Source organism: Neophocaena asiaeorientalis, unplaced genomic scaffold (assembly GCF_003031525.2).
Source record: "Neophocaena asiaeorientalis asiaeorientalis breed wild unplaced genomic scaffold, Neophocaena_asiaeorientalis_V1.1 scaffold150, whole genome shotgun sequence".
In the NCBI taxonomy this organism is placed as follows: Eukaryota; Metazoa; Chordata; class Mammalia; order Artiodactyla; family Phocoenidae; genus Neophocaena; species Neophocaena asiaeorientalis.
The window spans coordinates 11,539,940-11,555,214 of record NW_020176571.1 but is presented as its reverse complement, the minus strand read 5'-3'; the positions used below and the strand labels follow the sequence as shown (position 1 = coordinate 11,555,214).

At 37.8% G+C, this 15,275-nt stretch overlaps 1 protein-coding gene across 3 annotated transcripts in view; it reads right to left on the bottom strand.

The window, feature by feature from the left end:
* Positions 1 to 15,275, bottom strand: part of PTPRO (protein tyrosine phosphatase receptor type O) — a 229,045-nt gene that overhangs the window by 56,057 nt on the left and 157,713 nt on the right. For all 3 annotated transcript variants that reach the window (XM_024733334.1, XM_024733335.1, XM_024733333.1), the window contains exons 11-12: positions 12,310 to 12,461; positions 11,005 to 11,125 (exon numbers count right to left, since the gene is read on the bottom strand). In XM_024733334.1, the coding sequence (XP_024589102.1) occupies positions 11,005 to 11,125; positions 12,310 to 12,461 (273 nt within the window). The remainder of the gene's footprint in view (positions 1 to 11,004; positions 11,126 to 12,309; positions 12,462 to 15,275) is intronic.

Sequence of the window (15,275 nt, the reverse complement as noted above, 5' to 3'; positions counted from 1 at the left end):
TGGGCCCGTGAGCCATGGCCGCTGAGCCTGTGCTCTGCAACAGGAGAGGCCACAACAGTGAGAGGCCTGCGTACCGCCAAAAACAAAAAAACCCCCAAAAAACCCAAAATATCTGACTTCCTCCTTTGTTGGTTCCAGGAATATGTGGTTTTGTTTGGCGTTTTTATTAGTTAGGACTTAGATATTGCATAATTCTTAGAAAAAGGTAGCTACTCTTACTGTATCATCAGCCTTGTTGCCTTTACTCTGAACTCAGTTATGAACTAAATCCTAAAACTGGAAGAAACATTAAAGATCATTTAGTCCAGACCCTCATTTTGTAGAAGAGGCAGCTGAAATTCAGAGGGCCTGGGTCATCTTTCTAAGGTGACATAATTTGACTGTGAAGGCAAGTACCTCTAGGTAAGGGTCCCCTTCCTGCACCCAGCTTCCTCCCTAAACATATGAGCATTTTCCATATAACTGGGGACCATGAGGTCTTCTGGAAAGTTCCTTTGCCCAGAAGACCAGCTTTTCCAGAGTGGGCACTTGCTTGAGTATTTAAATCAGAGGCAGACATCATGATCATTGCCATAGTAGTCCAACATCTAGATTCTCTAAATATATCCAAGGGCAACAAGCAAAACATGCAAGTCACTTTATGGTGGGCGGGAGAAACGATTTTAGGGAAGTGCTGAAATTGTGTGGCATGGCCATGGGCAGTTGGCAAATTGCAGTGACACTCAGAAAACCACTGCAATGAGAAATGGGGGAGACGTATATTGAGGACAGGTATCGGTTAGTCTTGGGCCCAGGAATGGAGCCATGGAACAGTGACATGCCTGGCAGCCTAACCCAGACAAACATGCTTGCACGGGGCTGCTGGCCATCAGGAATGTATAAGAATAGTAGCACAGCAGTTACGATCCTCTGCAGACCTAAGGAAATTGCATGTGTTTATAAGAGGTCAATAGATGAGAACTTTCACAAGCTTCCATCATCAATCCCTCCTACTCATACACCCCCTTAATGCCCATAGACTCTGTCATTTATCGTCTTACTACAGATCCACCCACCCTAATGCCACCCCCTCCAATGGCACCCTTGGTCCCATCTCCTTTGGCCCATTTAAGGACCAACAAATCTCACTTCTCACCCCAACAAACCTCACCCCAACAAATCTCACCTCTAACTATCCTGCATCATCAATTTCCCCTGCTCTGTTGAATCATTCTGATTAGCTCAATGGCAAACTGTTTCCACCCACTTAAAGGCAAGGAAAAACAAAACAAAATACAAACTTGGATCCTTTTATCCTCAGCTACTGCCCATTTTCTCACCTTTTTACAGTCTTACCTCCGCAAAAGTTTAATTCCAGCTGTCTTCAGTTTTTCTGCTTTTGTTATCTTTTTTTCCTCATTCACCATTCTACCCAAATGCCTTCTCTGCGAATCACCAATGACTTCTGGATTGCTAAGATCAGTGATCAATTGTGATTTGTCATCTAACTTATCAACAAACTTGACGTGTTGATCACTGTCTATTCACTCAAGTACTTTCTTGGCTTGGCTCTTAGGACATCAGATTTTTTTTTTTTTTTTTTGCGGTACGCGGGCCTCTCACTGTTGTGGCCTCTCCCGTTGCGGAGCACAGGCTCCGGACGCACAGGCCCAGCGGCCATGGCTCACGGGCCCAGCCGCTCCGCGGCATGTGGGATCTTCCCGGACCGGGGCACGAACCCGCGTCCCCTGCATCGGCAGGCGGACTCTCAACCACTGCGCCACCAGGGAAGCCCTAGGACATCACATTGTATGTGCTTCTTCTTACTTTACTGACCACTTTTTCTCAGGCTCCTTTGCTGGTTTTCCCTCACCACTTCCACTTTTAAAAGTTGGGGTGCCTAGGGCTTAGTTCTTGGGTAGCATTCTTTTTTCATTACTTGTTCCCTGATAACCTCATCAAGTCTGTTTTCTGTCTACCCTCATATTTATATTTCCAGTGCTGAAATCCCCAGAACCCAAGCTCCTTTCTCCAACTGCCTACTCAGTAACTGTTCTTTATTGTTTAATAGGCACCTTCAAACGTTGACACATCCCAAACCAAACTTCTGACCTTTCCCCCCAAACCTGCCTCTCCCATAATCTTCCTCAACTCAATAAACTGCATGTTTGTCCTTCCAATTTCTCAGACCCCAGAACTTGTCATTTCCCTAGACCTCTTTCATTCATTCACAGACAACACCTAAATCTATCAGTAGAGTCTCTCAGCCCCACCTTCAAATAAATTTTGAATCTGATCACTTTTCATCATGCTGGTGGAAGCAAGTATAAGCTTGTATCTGGATAGACGCTACAGCCTCCTAACCCTAAGGAGGAGGGTGATCATGTAAGTTATCAAAAGTGTCCAGTTGGAATCCTTTTGGGAGGAAAGGGATTGCTAAAGAAGATGACTAGCTTTTACCTGATCCATAACAGATATAAACTGGTATCTGAAGCAACTGGGATGAAAGGTCATCTTATCTAACTGGTCTCCTGCTTTTACCCTCACCCATGTGATCCCTGGAACTGGTCAGGTCATGTTACTCCTCTGCTTGAACCATCCAGGGGAACGTCATCTGCCTCTGGTTAAATCCTGCACGATTTGTTCCCTTGCTACCTTTCTGCCTTCTAAGTTACTCTTCTTTGTCTCTATTCCACGTCAGTGACACTGCCTTCTCAACTTTTCCTTGAACTTTCCAAGCGCAGTGCTGCTTCTTGAACTTTGCATCTGTGGTTCCTTCTGCCTACAGTCTCTCCTCCCAGCTGCCTGCTCGGCATCTGCAGCTCCCTCAGGATTTGGCTGAAATAGCACCTTCACAGTGCAGCTTCCTCTATCCCCATCCCTACAAAAACTGCATCCCCACCTGTACCACAGAACTCTTCCTGCTTCATTTTTCTCCATAACACTTATCACCATTTGGCATCCTTATATTTATGCTTGTCTCTTTTTCTCCACTAGAAGGAGGATAGAAATTTCTGTCAGCTTTGTTCATTTCTGTATCCTCAGCACCTAGATTAGTGGGAAGCACATAATAAATGTTAAATAAAGATTTGTTGACTGATAGGATAAGTTAATTTTTAAAAACTATAGTACCTTGGTTATTTTATTATCTTCTTTCTAATTGACTGGTGGTATATATATGTTGTACTTGGTAAATTTTTGCCAGCCATCACAGTCATATTATTACCCAAATTAATAGAATATCTGCATAAAGTGTGTTTATATATATATAAATTATGTTAAATATAAATATATATAAATAAAGGATATACACACTTTCTTTCCTTTATCATTTCCTCCCTCTCTTCAATCCATTCATTCGTTCATCTTCCTTTCCTCTCTCTGTGCTACATTGACACAAATTTATTCACCTTCTTATTGAACTCATTTTTGTTTGTTTGTTTTGGTGGTGGGTAAGGGGAATGACAAGTTAGTCACTTACCGGGAGAGGATTCAAGGAAAGGGATGGGTGGCTAGGGAGAGGAACTTTAGACTTCAGTTTGCCATGACTCACAACACTTAACTCAATTCGTTCCAAAAATGAGAAGTGCATATATCCAAGTAACTATTTCCCAAAATTGTACACTCAATGACTTCAACATAAGAATTAAGCAAATTTTCTCAACTGACAAGAGAGACCAGGAAGGGCGGGCGGTACCTTGTAATGGCTGGGCTTTTATATAGTCAGAAATTACATTTCATCAAAATGGATATAATTATTTGTAAGCTACTAAAATTTGATGTGTGAGTGTGCATGAGAGAGAGAGAGAGAGAGAGAGAGTGAGAGAAGAGAGCAGATTCTAATATCCCCCCAATTCCTAACATCTGTATCTATCGTCAAATTATGTTTTAAAGATTTCTCATCTATATAAAAACTTTCATGGCGGAGATTAAGGAAATCAAGCCAATTTCACAATGCTCAAATTCCCAAACAGGAACAGAAAGCCACAGGAATGGGTGTGAGGCTCCTTCCTGCTCTGTTAAATGCGTTCATAGAAAAATGAAGTTTTTAGAAAAAAAAATACGCCCCAAATCCAGGAAGACATAAGCCAGCAGATGGATTAAAAAGTACTGTTTCTAGATCCAGGCTCAACAGATCTCTCTAGGTTTCAACTTGCCCAAATGAGGACATTACACTAAATTATCTCCAAATCTCTCCCAGAACTAAAGTTATCTGAGTCCTTATCTTGAGCCTGCCTGAGCAGGTTGGTGGTCAGGATAAAGCAGACCTTTGACAATAGTGGTGTACACATTCTGTTTTTCGCCTTTCTCTGACTTTATTGGCTGTTCCTTCCATGTCTCTCTTGCTAACTGCTCTCCCTCTGCTCAGTCTCTAAACGCTAGAGAGTGGTTCTTCTTGGCTAGACCCGGGGCTCCTCTACTCTGTTTCTACTTAGTACTTGATGATCTTATCCAGACACCCCCAAATTTATGTTTCCACCCTAGAATTCTCCCCTGATCTCCAGACACATATATCAACAGTCTCTTTACTTGAAAACTGCACTTGGATGTCCTTTTGATTTTTTTATGTCTGAGGAAGAATCCTTGACTCTCGGCTTTCCTCCAGTTTCTTCCTCTTCTAGTTTTTCTAGTCCTTTCAATCTCAGTAAATTGTACCACCCACCACCCTAGTTGCTCGAGAGCAAAGCCTAGGAGACATTCTTAATCTCTCTTTCTCTCATTTGCTGTTTCACCCCATCAGAAAATTCTGGGGACACAACCTCCAAAACAGCTCCTGAATTCTGCCCAGTTTTCTCCATCTCCATTATTACCATTTCAGTCAAAGTTACCATCATTTCCCACAGCACTTATTTTCATTAGAATGCTGTTTTTAAGGCTAATGACAAATAATCCCTTAATTGGTCTCCCTACCTTTATTGTTGACCCCCAAATCCTTTCTCCCTTGAGCAACTGGAAGGCTTATTTTAAATATAAGTCAGATTATTTATGTTAAATTCTCTAAATGGCTTCAAATGTGCAATTTCAAAACAAAATCTCAACTCCATGCCTCGCAAGTCCCATATAATCTGACTTCTCCTGTTCTTTCTGCCTACGTGCTCTTCCTCAACCTTTTCATGGATGATCCTCGTTATTCAGATCTCTTCTCGTTGCTTCCTCAGAGAAAGCTTTTACTCCAAAGCCAACTGCATCATACTACCCTATTTTAATGCTCTGTAAAGCACTTATGACCACCTCTCCCTTCACTAGATCGTAAGCTCCTTGTGAACAGAAAATGAACGTAACTTTTTGGGTTTATTACGATAAGAAGTCTGGCATCTGAGCAGTGCTTAGAAGTTTCTCAGCATATATTTGTTAAATAAATTAATGAATGGATATTCTATTACCATAGATCTATTTTATGAATCTCATTCTTATTTCTTTCTCATTCTTGTTTCTTTTCCTCACTCCTTCCTCCCCCACCCCAGCCTTTTTTTTTTCTTTTTAGGTTGGAAAACTGATTGTACGATGCAAGCTTATCAAATCCTCCTAAAGTTTCTCCAGAGTTCCAGGTAGATTCACCAAGACTAGAAGTTACAACTGGTTGCTCATTGAAGCCACAGTTGTATGCAGACCAACGAGCTCTTGTAAAATGACAAGTCTTAGTGCAGATTTGATTGACATTTGTGTTAACTGCCAAAGTGAGCTGTCATCACGCACCACCATAGTACCATGAAACTAAGATTCTTAATGGGATGACTGGCTCCAAGCCTTGCAAACGGCACCACTAATGGCACATATCTCTCTGGGTGTCTGTTGATGACATAATAATTGAAAAATTTTGGCAACACTTTTGAGAGCTTTCTACCCTTGTACATGCCATCTTGGATTAATTTATGTTGTTCTGGATTTCTGGTTTCTTTCTCCAGATGTAGATCCTGTCCTCCATGACAGCAAGTAGAGCCATTCCAAAGAGATCTCTATACAGAGAAATTAAACTCAGGGTTGATTCAACAGTGTTGCTCCTAGGTTAACGATGGCATTCTGATTTAAACAAGCACTGAAAATCTGGGTGCCAGAGCTGTATTTTTCTGTAAAGTAGAATTAACTTGACTTTTATGTATACTAACTGAATGCTGTATAGAAACATAAAAATGGCAAGAATGAATGTTTTGTGAAAAAAATTGCAGTTCAGTTATTACTAAAGCAAGATGTTTCACTTCTCTGAAAGCTGAAACTTGTTTCGGTTAAATATTAACTGTAATACTGATTTCAGCTTCGAGGTCTATAGTTTCAATTCCATTCAACAAATATCTGTGAAGCGTCTACAGCAGACAAGGTAGTGTGTGTTACAGAAAATTGAAAGAGCTTATAAAACACAATAATGCCATTAGTAGAATGGAAAATAGACCTTTAGACAAATGGATAAAAAGTAGGGTTATTTCATTTTCAGGGGAGAAAAAAGGGCTAAGGACAGGCACATTATATAAAGATTGTCTTGCTTTCAGAGAGGAACAGGATAGAGGTAATATTCTGTCTGATATTAAGATACCAACATGGAAAAGCTTATCAATTCTAAGGGTAATGATTCACTAGAAATAATTGCTGCGGGAACGTGTCTTCCCTATTTGAAAAGTTCAAAGGAACTTTTAAAAAAGTATGTATTTTTATTTTATTTCTTTTATTGGCTGCGCTGGGTCTCTGTTGCTGCGTGCAGGCTTTCTCTAGTTATGGCGAGCAGGGCTACTCTTCGTTGCAGTGCACAGGCTTCTCATTGGGTGGCTTCTCTTGTTGCAGAGCACAGGCTCTAGGCATGCAACCTGTGGGCTCAGCAGTTGTAGCTCTCGGGCTCTAGAGTGTAGGCTCAGTAGTTGTGGTGCATGGGCTTCGTTGCTCTGCGGCATGTGGGATCTTCCCGGACCAGGGCCCGAACCTGTGTCCCCTGCATTGGTAGGCAGATTCTTAACCACTGCACCACCAGGGAAGCTCTCAAAGGAACTTCCTAAACTGGTTTAGGCAGTCCTGTCTGTTAATGGGGAGACATGGGGACTCAAAAACCTCATGATAAGTTTGGGAAATTATGACGGTTTTTTACTCACATTCCTATTTGTTTGAGTGTAATTGTCCCAGTTCATGACTTTAACCCATATTCCTGAGGCTTCACGGATCATCCATAATGTCACATAAAAATGACAGCAAAACACACAATAGGCCACTGAATGCTACTTTGGTAAGACCACTTCTGAACTTGTACTTTAAGGGAGACCAACAAACCAAATAAGTTGGAGAAAGCATCTAGAAACCCGAGAAACACTTATGGTTGCTTCTGCTAATAAAGCTTGGGAAAAGAAAGTCTTGGGGAACACAGGCATGATCTTCAAGTAATTCCAGTTACCTGGAAACAAGTTTTGAACTAACATTCATACAGAGAACAAAATCAGAGTTAATGGTTGGAATCAGGTGATTTTTTTGTCTTAATAAATAGATCGTGCAATGTTGGAAGCCGGTGATCTCCACATTCCTGGAATTCAGGTATAGACTGCTAGGGAAAAGCAGATTGTGTGCAGTGCATGAAAGAACTCTACACATGATTCTCAATAGGAGTAGTACCGCCCCCTTGAGGGTGCTTGGAGATTTGCAGAAACGTTTTTAGTAGTCACAATGGAGGAAGTTAACCATACTTCTGTGGGCAGGGCTCAGAAATACTAGATGTCCTGCCATAAGCAAGAAAGTTCCAAAGAGAAAAATTGTCCCATGTCCCACGTTCCGCATGAATTTATAACGTTGCATCAGAATAAATCCACTCTAAATATAAGTACAAGTACTTTATCATGCAATTAATATTGGAAAAAAATTTAAGGTTAAGTAAGATAATTTTGAAGAAAGTTGCCATGAAGAAGGACACAAATGGAATTAAGATGTTATTTAAAAACTATTCAACACCATACACAAAAATAAACTCAAAATGGATCAAAGACCTAAATGTAAGGCTGGACACTATAAAACTCTTAGAGGAAAACATAGGCAGAACACTCTTTCACATAAATCACAGCAATATCTTTTTTTAGTCCACCTCCTAGAGTAATTTAAAAAAACAAAACAAAAATAAACAAATGGGATCTAATTAAACTTAAAAGCTTTTGCACAGTAAAGGAAACCATAAACAAAATGGAAAGACAACCCCCAGAATGAGGGAAAATATTTGCAAATGAAGTGACCCAGGGATTAATCTCCAAAATATACAAACAGCTCATACAGCTCAATATCAAACCCAATCCAAAAATGGGCAGAAGATCTAAACAGACACTTCTCTAAAGAAGACATACAGATGGCCAAAAAGCACATGAAAAGATGCTCAACATCACTAATTATCAGAAAAACGCAAATCAAAACTACAATGAGGTATCACCTCACACCGGTCAGAATGGCCATCATCAAAAATTCTACAAACAATAAATACTGGAGAGGGTGTGGAGAAAAAGAAACCCTCCTACACTGTTGGTGGGAATGTAAATTGGTGTAGCCAATATGGAGAACAGTATGGAGGTTCCTTAAAAAACTAAAATAGAGCTACCATGTGATCCAGCAATTCCACTCCTGGGTATATATCAGAGAAAACCATAATTCAAAAAGATACATGCACCCCAATGTTCATTGCAGCACTGTTTACAATGGCCAAGACATGGAAGCAACCTAAATGTCCATTGACAGAGGAATGGATAAAGAAGGTGTGGTACATATATACAATGGAATATTACTCAGCTGTAATGTCAAACAAAATAATGTCTTTGCAATAACATGGATGGATCTAGAGATTATCATAGTAAGAGAAATAAGTCAGACAGAGAAAGACAAATATCATATGATATCACTTATATGTGGAATCTAATTTTAAAAAATGATATAAATGAACTTATTTACAAAACAGAAACAGACTCACAGATTTTGAAAACAAACTTATGGTTACCAGAGGGAAACGTGGAGAGGGGAGGGATAAATTAGGAGCTTGGAATTAACATACACATGCTACTCTATATAAAATAGATAACCAACAAGGACCTACTGTATAGCACAGGGAACTCTACTAAATATTCTGTAATAACCTATATGGGAACAGAATCTGAAAAGGAATGAATATATGTATACGTATAACCGAGTCACTTTGCTGTACACCTGAAACTAAAACAACATTGTAAATAAACTATACTCCAATAAAATTTTTAAAAAAATGTTATTAAAAAAACCTACTCAATAATTCACTTTTTCTGCCCATAGCGTCTATTTAGTACATCATGCATTTTCAATTACCAAATTAATTCTAAAGGATTTCAGTGCAAGAGTTTAGTTTTTACTGTGCCAAATAAGAGACAAAAAAGATTTAAGACTTTGTGTCTTATGCACTGAATTATAGAGAAATGCAACTAGTGGATAAACTAAGAAAAGATTGTTTTGTTTGGTTCTGGATTTTCCAAGAGTTTTCTAAAGGTACATCACTGTCAGCGCTGCTGCTCCTGGTATTTAAGCTGCTAATAAAACACCCTGGATTGTTCTTTACTTATAGCTGCACATATGAACGTGTGTAATAACAGAAACGATTTGAAACTTTTACAGACAGACACAGAATATAAATTAGCAGATATCTGAAACGGTGATGTCAGGAAGTTGAACTAAATGTTTTGAATTTATTTTTATTGCCATATACATCTATTTTTTATTGAATTATAATAGACACACAACATTGTATTAGTTTCAGGCGTACAACATAATGATTCAATATTTGTATGGATCAGGAAATGATTTCATGATGTCTAGTTATGTATATATTTAAAATTTTCAACTATAAAAATGATGAGATCTCTGCTGTGAAAATTACATATTGAACTGCATTTATTTTGGGGTTATCATTCTCAAACTGATACTGCTCCAAGAGGTCTACCACCCAACTTTTTGTCCATCTGTCCTCTTTTGCCTATGGCTGATTATAGGATATTACTTCTGAGGTCCCTTTAAGTACCAGAAACTAAATATTTACTTTAATACATGGTAGATTGTTGAACGTAGAACATGTGTTTTGTGTCATATAGTGTCACTTCCAAGCTGTTTTTCATACTATAAATAATTATTTCGACACTACACAATAAGTTCCAGCTCATTTGCAATAATATCATAGTTTCTTCATTTTCCCTCATCCACGGCTTACTATTTTTCTCAGCATGTTATCTCTACTTTAACTAAGGTTATTTCCCTCTTTCTTTCATCACAGGCAAATTTGTCTAGTCTCTTATTACTTATCCTAACTCTAGGTTTTATTCTAGGGTCCACCTGTACTTTTATATGCTTTATTTTTAATTATTTAAATAATTTATTTCTAATTAATAATAATAAATTAATTAATATAGATTTATTCATTTATTTTTATACTTCCTGTATGGAAGAACTACTGATCCTGTTACTTCTTGCAAACTCACATTTATTCGTTTTCATTGTATGTAGTCATCAGGTAGTCCCATTATGACTTTTAGAATAGCTAAAAGCTGTACCTGAACATATACATAGGGAATCCATATTATTTTTTATAAATTATTTTTCTTTTATTTTGATTTTGGATTAGAGTTAGGATTTATATCAAATTAAAAAAAATCAACATGTGGATTATTTTATCTATGAATTTCAATTTAAGATATTAATGAGGGCATTGCATAATATTTATATAAAAGGGGAATGGTGTCTGATAGGGTTGAGAACACGGCACTAGGTAATCTCTAAGGTCCATCCATCTCTAAAATTCTAAGACTCGTTGGTTCCTCTAGCCTTACTGTGAATGATGAACACTCTTGTCTCCAGCACAGTAAACACTGCACTCACAGAAATTTATAAGTTGAATGTACTCTTTTGATAGTATTATGTCTCTTTTGTACTTATAAAAGACAGCAAACCATTTTTTTTTCTATTTCATTGAGTTGTGAAGACCATGTTAAACCAAGAGATGCACACACTAGTTCTCCCAGCATGATTATTTTCACACACACACCTGTGTACTTTTCTTACCTAGCTTGACGAGGTGGAGCATGGAGGTATTACTTCCTCTTTCAGTGCAAGCAGTTACGGAGATATTGTAGATATCTCCCGGAGGCAGGCTGAGAATTGTGGTCATGACATTGCGTGTTACCTGCAAGATCATCAGAATGGAGGCTTTAAGCTTCTAATGGCCTTGAACTAGAATACCATTCCAAACAACTACAGGGCTATCACAGATGTTCCCTCTCTGTTCTGTGCTGCAATCTACAGTTGATTAAGCCTTACGAATATATTATTTCCTCTAAACATGATATAAATTTCTCAGCTGAGCCAAATGCAAGGTAGCCTTAAATAGGCACAATACATAAAGGGACATTTTTGTGATTAATTCCTTTCTTTGGAATGGGTATTACTCTGATTTTTTCCCCTCATATTCACAGCAAATTTTAGAAAAAGCAATTGCTTGGTTTTACTAACAGGAACATTGTTCAGCCTTAGCTGAGAAGCTCAAAAGAAACCTAACCATGTCTATGGACACCTGCTTTCTTAACTTAAGACTACATTTCCCAGTTTCTTCTAGAGCTAGTGGGGACCATGTGACCCCATTCCAACCATGGGTAAGAGGAGGTACCATGGGTAAGAGGAGTTACCATGGGCAACTTATAGATTTGTTCACACCCTGTATGCGCTGGGCCTTTGTGTCCTCTCTTTTCCCCTTCCTGTGGGCTGGAATATGGCTGTAAAGATGAGGAAGTTTTGCCTCTGCAGATGAGGACCACACATAGTGGCAGATGCAGCAGCAAAATAGAAAGAATCTGGACCCCTGGATGATCCCTCACAGCAGAGGTGCCCTGTTAGTGCTGGGTACCATGAGAGAGACATAGGTGTTGATATTCTTTAATCCACAGCCTTAAAAAAAATATTATTACAGTCATTTAGTTGGTACCCTAACTACTATAACAAAAAGCTTAATAAACCAGGAGAAAAGAAATTTGTATTTCCAACACATCCGTATATTTAGGTGCTGGGGATATATGGAGAAAATAATGAAATAACTATGGTTTTCTCGAAAATGTTTAGTATCCTGAAGAAAAAGCTCAGGCATAACTTTAAACACAGGTGAAATCAATAATCAATAGAAACAATGATTACTACTCACTACTAAAGATTAAAAGCTAAGCTCTGTGAAAGAAGGAATTTAATTTTTGTTCACTAGCCTGTCTCCAGAACCAAAAACAGTGCCACTTGGCATACAAATATTTTTTTGATGTCTCAATAAATGTTTGCTTCATGGTTTTCAACAGATGCCCAATACTGGGAATCAAAGACACATACACTCTTTTTAATTTTCTTCTTTCCTTCTGCAACAACCATCCAGTGGAGCATTCTAGAATGCGAGAGGTCAGTAGTGTCATCCCCGTATGTCCAACTGATATATAACAGACTGTTGAAATATTCCACAGAAGTGATTTCTGGAGCAACTGGGGCTATGAGGGAGGAAAGAACTACACTTTAGTATAAGAGACTATGAATAATTAAAGTACTTATCAACAGAGCATGAAATCCCATACAGAGTTAATTTAGAGAATTAAAATTCACACCTCATGATGGCCCTAAGGACTCTTGGACCTGTCGATAATATAGTGAAGTTTGGTGGTATGAGGTGGGCACTTGTTTTGTGAGACACTACCTTGTATGGCTCAGACCCAAGACAGCCAGACCTATACCTGAGGACAGCAAGTATTTTTATATAAATTTCATTTACAAGATTCCAAAAATGTTCACACGTTTGGGTGAAATTTGGGGTTAATTTATTGTTGGATCAATAAATTAATATTATTAGGCACTGGTGAACTTATTTTCCAAGCGGTACTGGAAACTCGGGTCCTGTAAACATAAATCTTTTTTATTGTGGCAGCAAAGAAGTTTACGGGAATAAAGAACAGTAGGATCAATGAGTAGAGGAACAGAAAAATAATGCCCATAAGATAACAAGACAATGGCATTGACAGTGTCTAGCGCAGTGCTTCGCGGAAGGTAGGCTCTATATAAAAGTTGCTGAAGCAAGTATTAAGGGAGGGAAGGAAAAGATTTTTAACTTTAAAAAGCTAAATTCTCCCTGACACTGAATTTATGAATTTATTTTATAACTTTACACGTTTAAATTTTTAAAAATTCTGATAGGGGAGGAGAGTTCATCACAAGCTTTATAATACATAAGCTTTGAAAGCACACTTTAATTATTTTTTAAAGTAACTGATAATTCTGAAGGTTTTAACAAATACACAGTTGAATTTAAATTCCATGTGATGTTGGTTTGAAGATAGTCAAGTGTCCTATTCCAAGACACAGTCCCAAACCAACCAATGTTTGGAGGAGAATTTCAACAAATCAAAAAGACTTATTTTCTTTAACATGCACTAATACGTATCACAAACATTCATAACTATCTATGCTTTCAGATACAATTATTCACTAAAGAGATATGTAATAGTAAAAACCATATTTCTGTTTCATGCTAAGTATGAGTAGCATTTCTATATGTTTGACAATAAAATCTTGAAATATCAACAATGTCTATAAGTAGCACAAACCCATATCATATTGCAGAAAATTCAAATAAAGGAAAATAACCCTGGTTTCTTTATAGCCTCATAACATATTTTTACATAATTCACTATATACAAGAACCTATATGTATATTTCTTCAAAGGATATTTTCTCAAGTTCTAATTTGAGTGAACATATTTAAAATTGCAAAGCCAGAAGTATATATCTCTCGCTCACAGGTATGAAGTCTTCACATTTTTATACTCCATGTTGTTGATTTCAAATCCAGCATATTGCTGAAAGGCCACCAGATGTCACTATTTGTTTATTAAACATTATTTGGTACACCAGCATAATTAGGAACTTGACTTGCAGACAAACTGCCTAACAAAGATAATAGACTTGAGGTTCTAATAAATCGCACCTTATTCAAGCATTTTATTCCTATTCCCACACAATTTGGCAATTCGGATTACAATTGGAAAACATACGAAAGTAAAGTATGAGGTCTTTATTTGCTTTAAAATTGAAATGAGGGGAGAAAGCCCCCCCTGACCAAAAGCTAAAATTTCAACTAGTTTTAGATACAGGTATAAAAATAAAACTCAGCTACCATATGTACTTTAATAATGATTTAGATTATATAATTTAATTCTCACACTACCCTATGAGGTATTATTATGCCCATTTTATAGATGTGAGAATTGAGACCATCTGTGTCAATATGCTTAGATAACACTGTGGATCCCCAGTGTCAGCATGATTTAGTGGTTGGTCCCAGGAAAAAATAAGAAATTCCCAAAGATCAATTTATTGGAGACAATAGACTGCTCACCTAGGCAAGTAGCTTGCTTATTAACCATAGTTTACATATCCAGACTTGCTTTGTCCACCTAACTCTTACCTCATGACCTTTGCCCATTCCCAGGTAGTTCCCAACTTAGAAAGGCACACCTAAATCATTTGAGTCCAGAACTCCAAATCCTATTAATATTTCATTTCTGATGTCCCCCTTGGGAGACACCACGAACACTCTGTCCAGAAAGTGTCCTGGCTCACTACAGCAAGTTCCCTACGCTTAGCTTTGTTTCATTAGCCAGTTGTTAGGCAATATTTTGAGTTTTACCAGTGAGAAAATACAAGTCCAGGATCATTAAGATAATTTGCTCAAAGTTCTACAGCTGGAAATTAGCAGGGTCAAGGCTGCTCAATCAAGTGATCAGATGTGATGTCTGGGCTTTTTCCAGACAGCTGCTCTGTCTAAGGAAAGAGCATTCTCAGAGTGTTAATCTCAATAAAGATAAGTGTATGAATTACTGATACAATGAAGTTTAATTATAATTAAGTACGTGATTATGAATATAGTCAAAAAGGCTAACACAGGGCTTGTCAAATAATTGGTATTTTCTCTTTTTATGGTAGTCTTTCACTTCTCTACTTTAATATTACTATTAACATCTGGAACAAAGGAAGCTCTTGACATTGGCCAGTAAACAACAGTCATGAACTATGTAAGTTGATTGTGTAAGAATTCACATGATTAATTTCTTTCCATTGTTTTTTTAATGGATAAATCTCAACAGGGTAAAGCTAGAAGTCCAGTGAGTAAATTATTTTGACAAAATTATTCTTCACCTAAACAGTATCTTTCTCTTTTCTTTTCTCAGTATAACTTTAATTATGGCTTTGCAGTCCCATCAAAAGTTCTTGAAAAAATCTTAGTTCAGACCATAAGGGTTACTGTTTCTCGG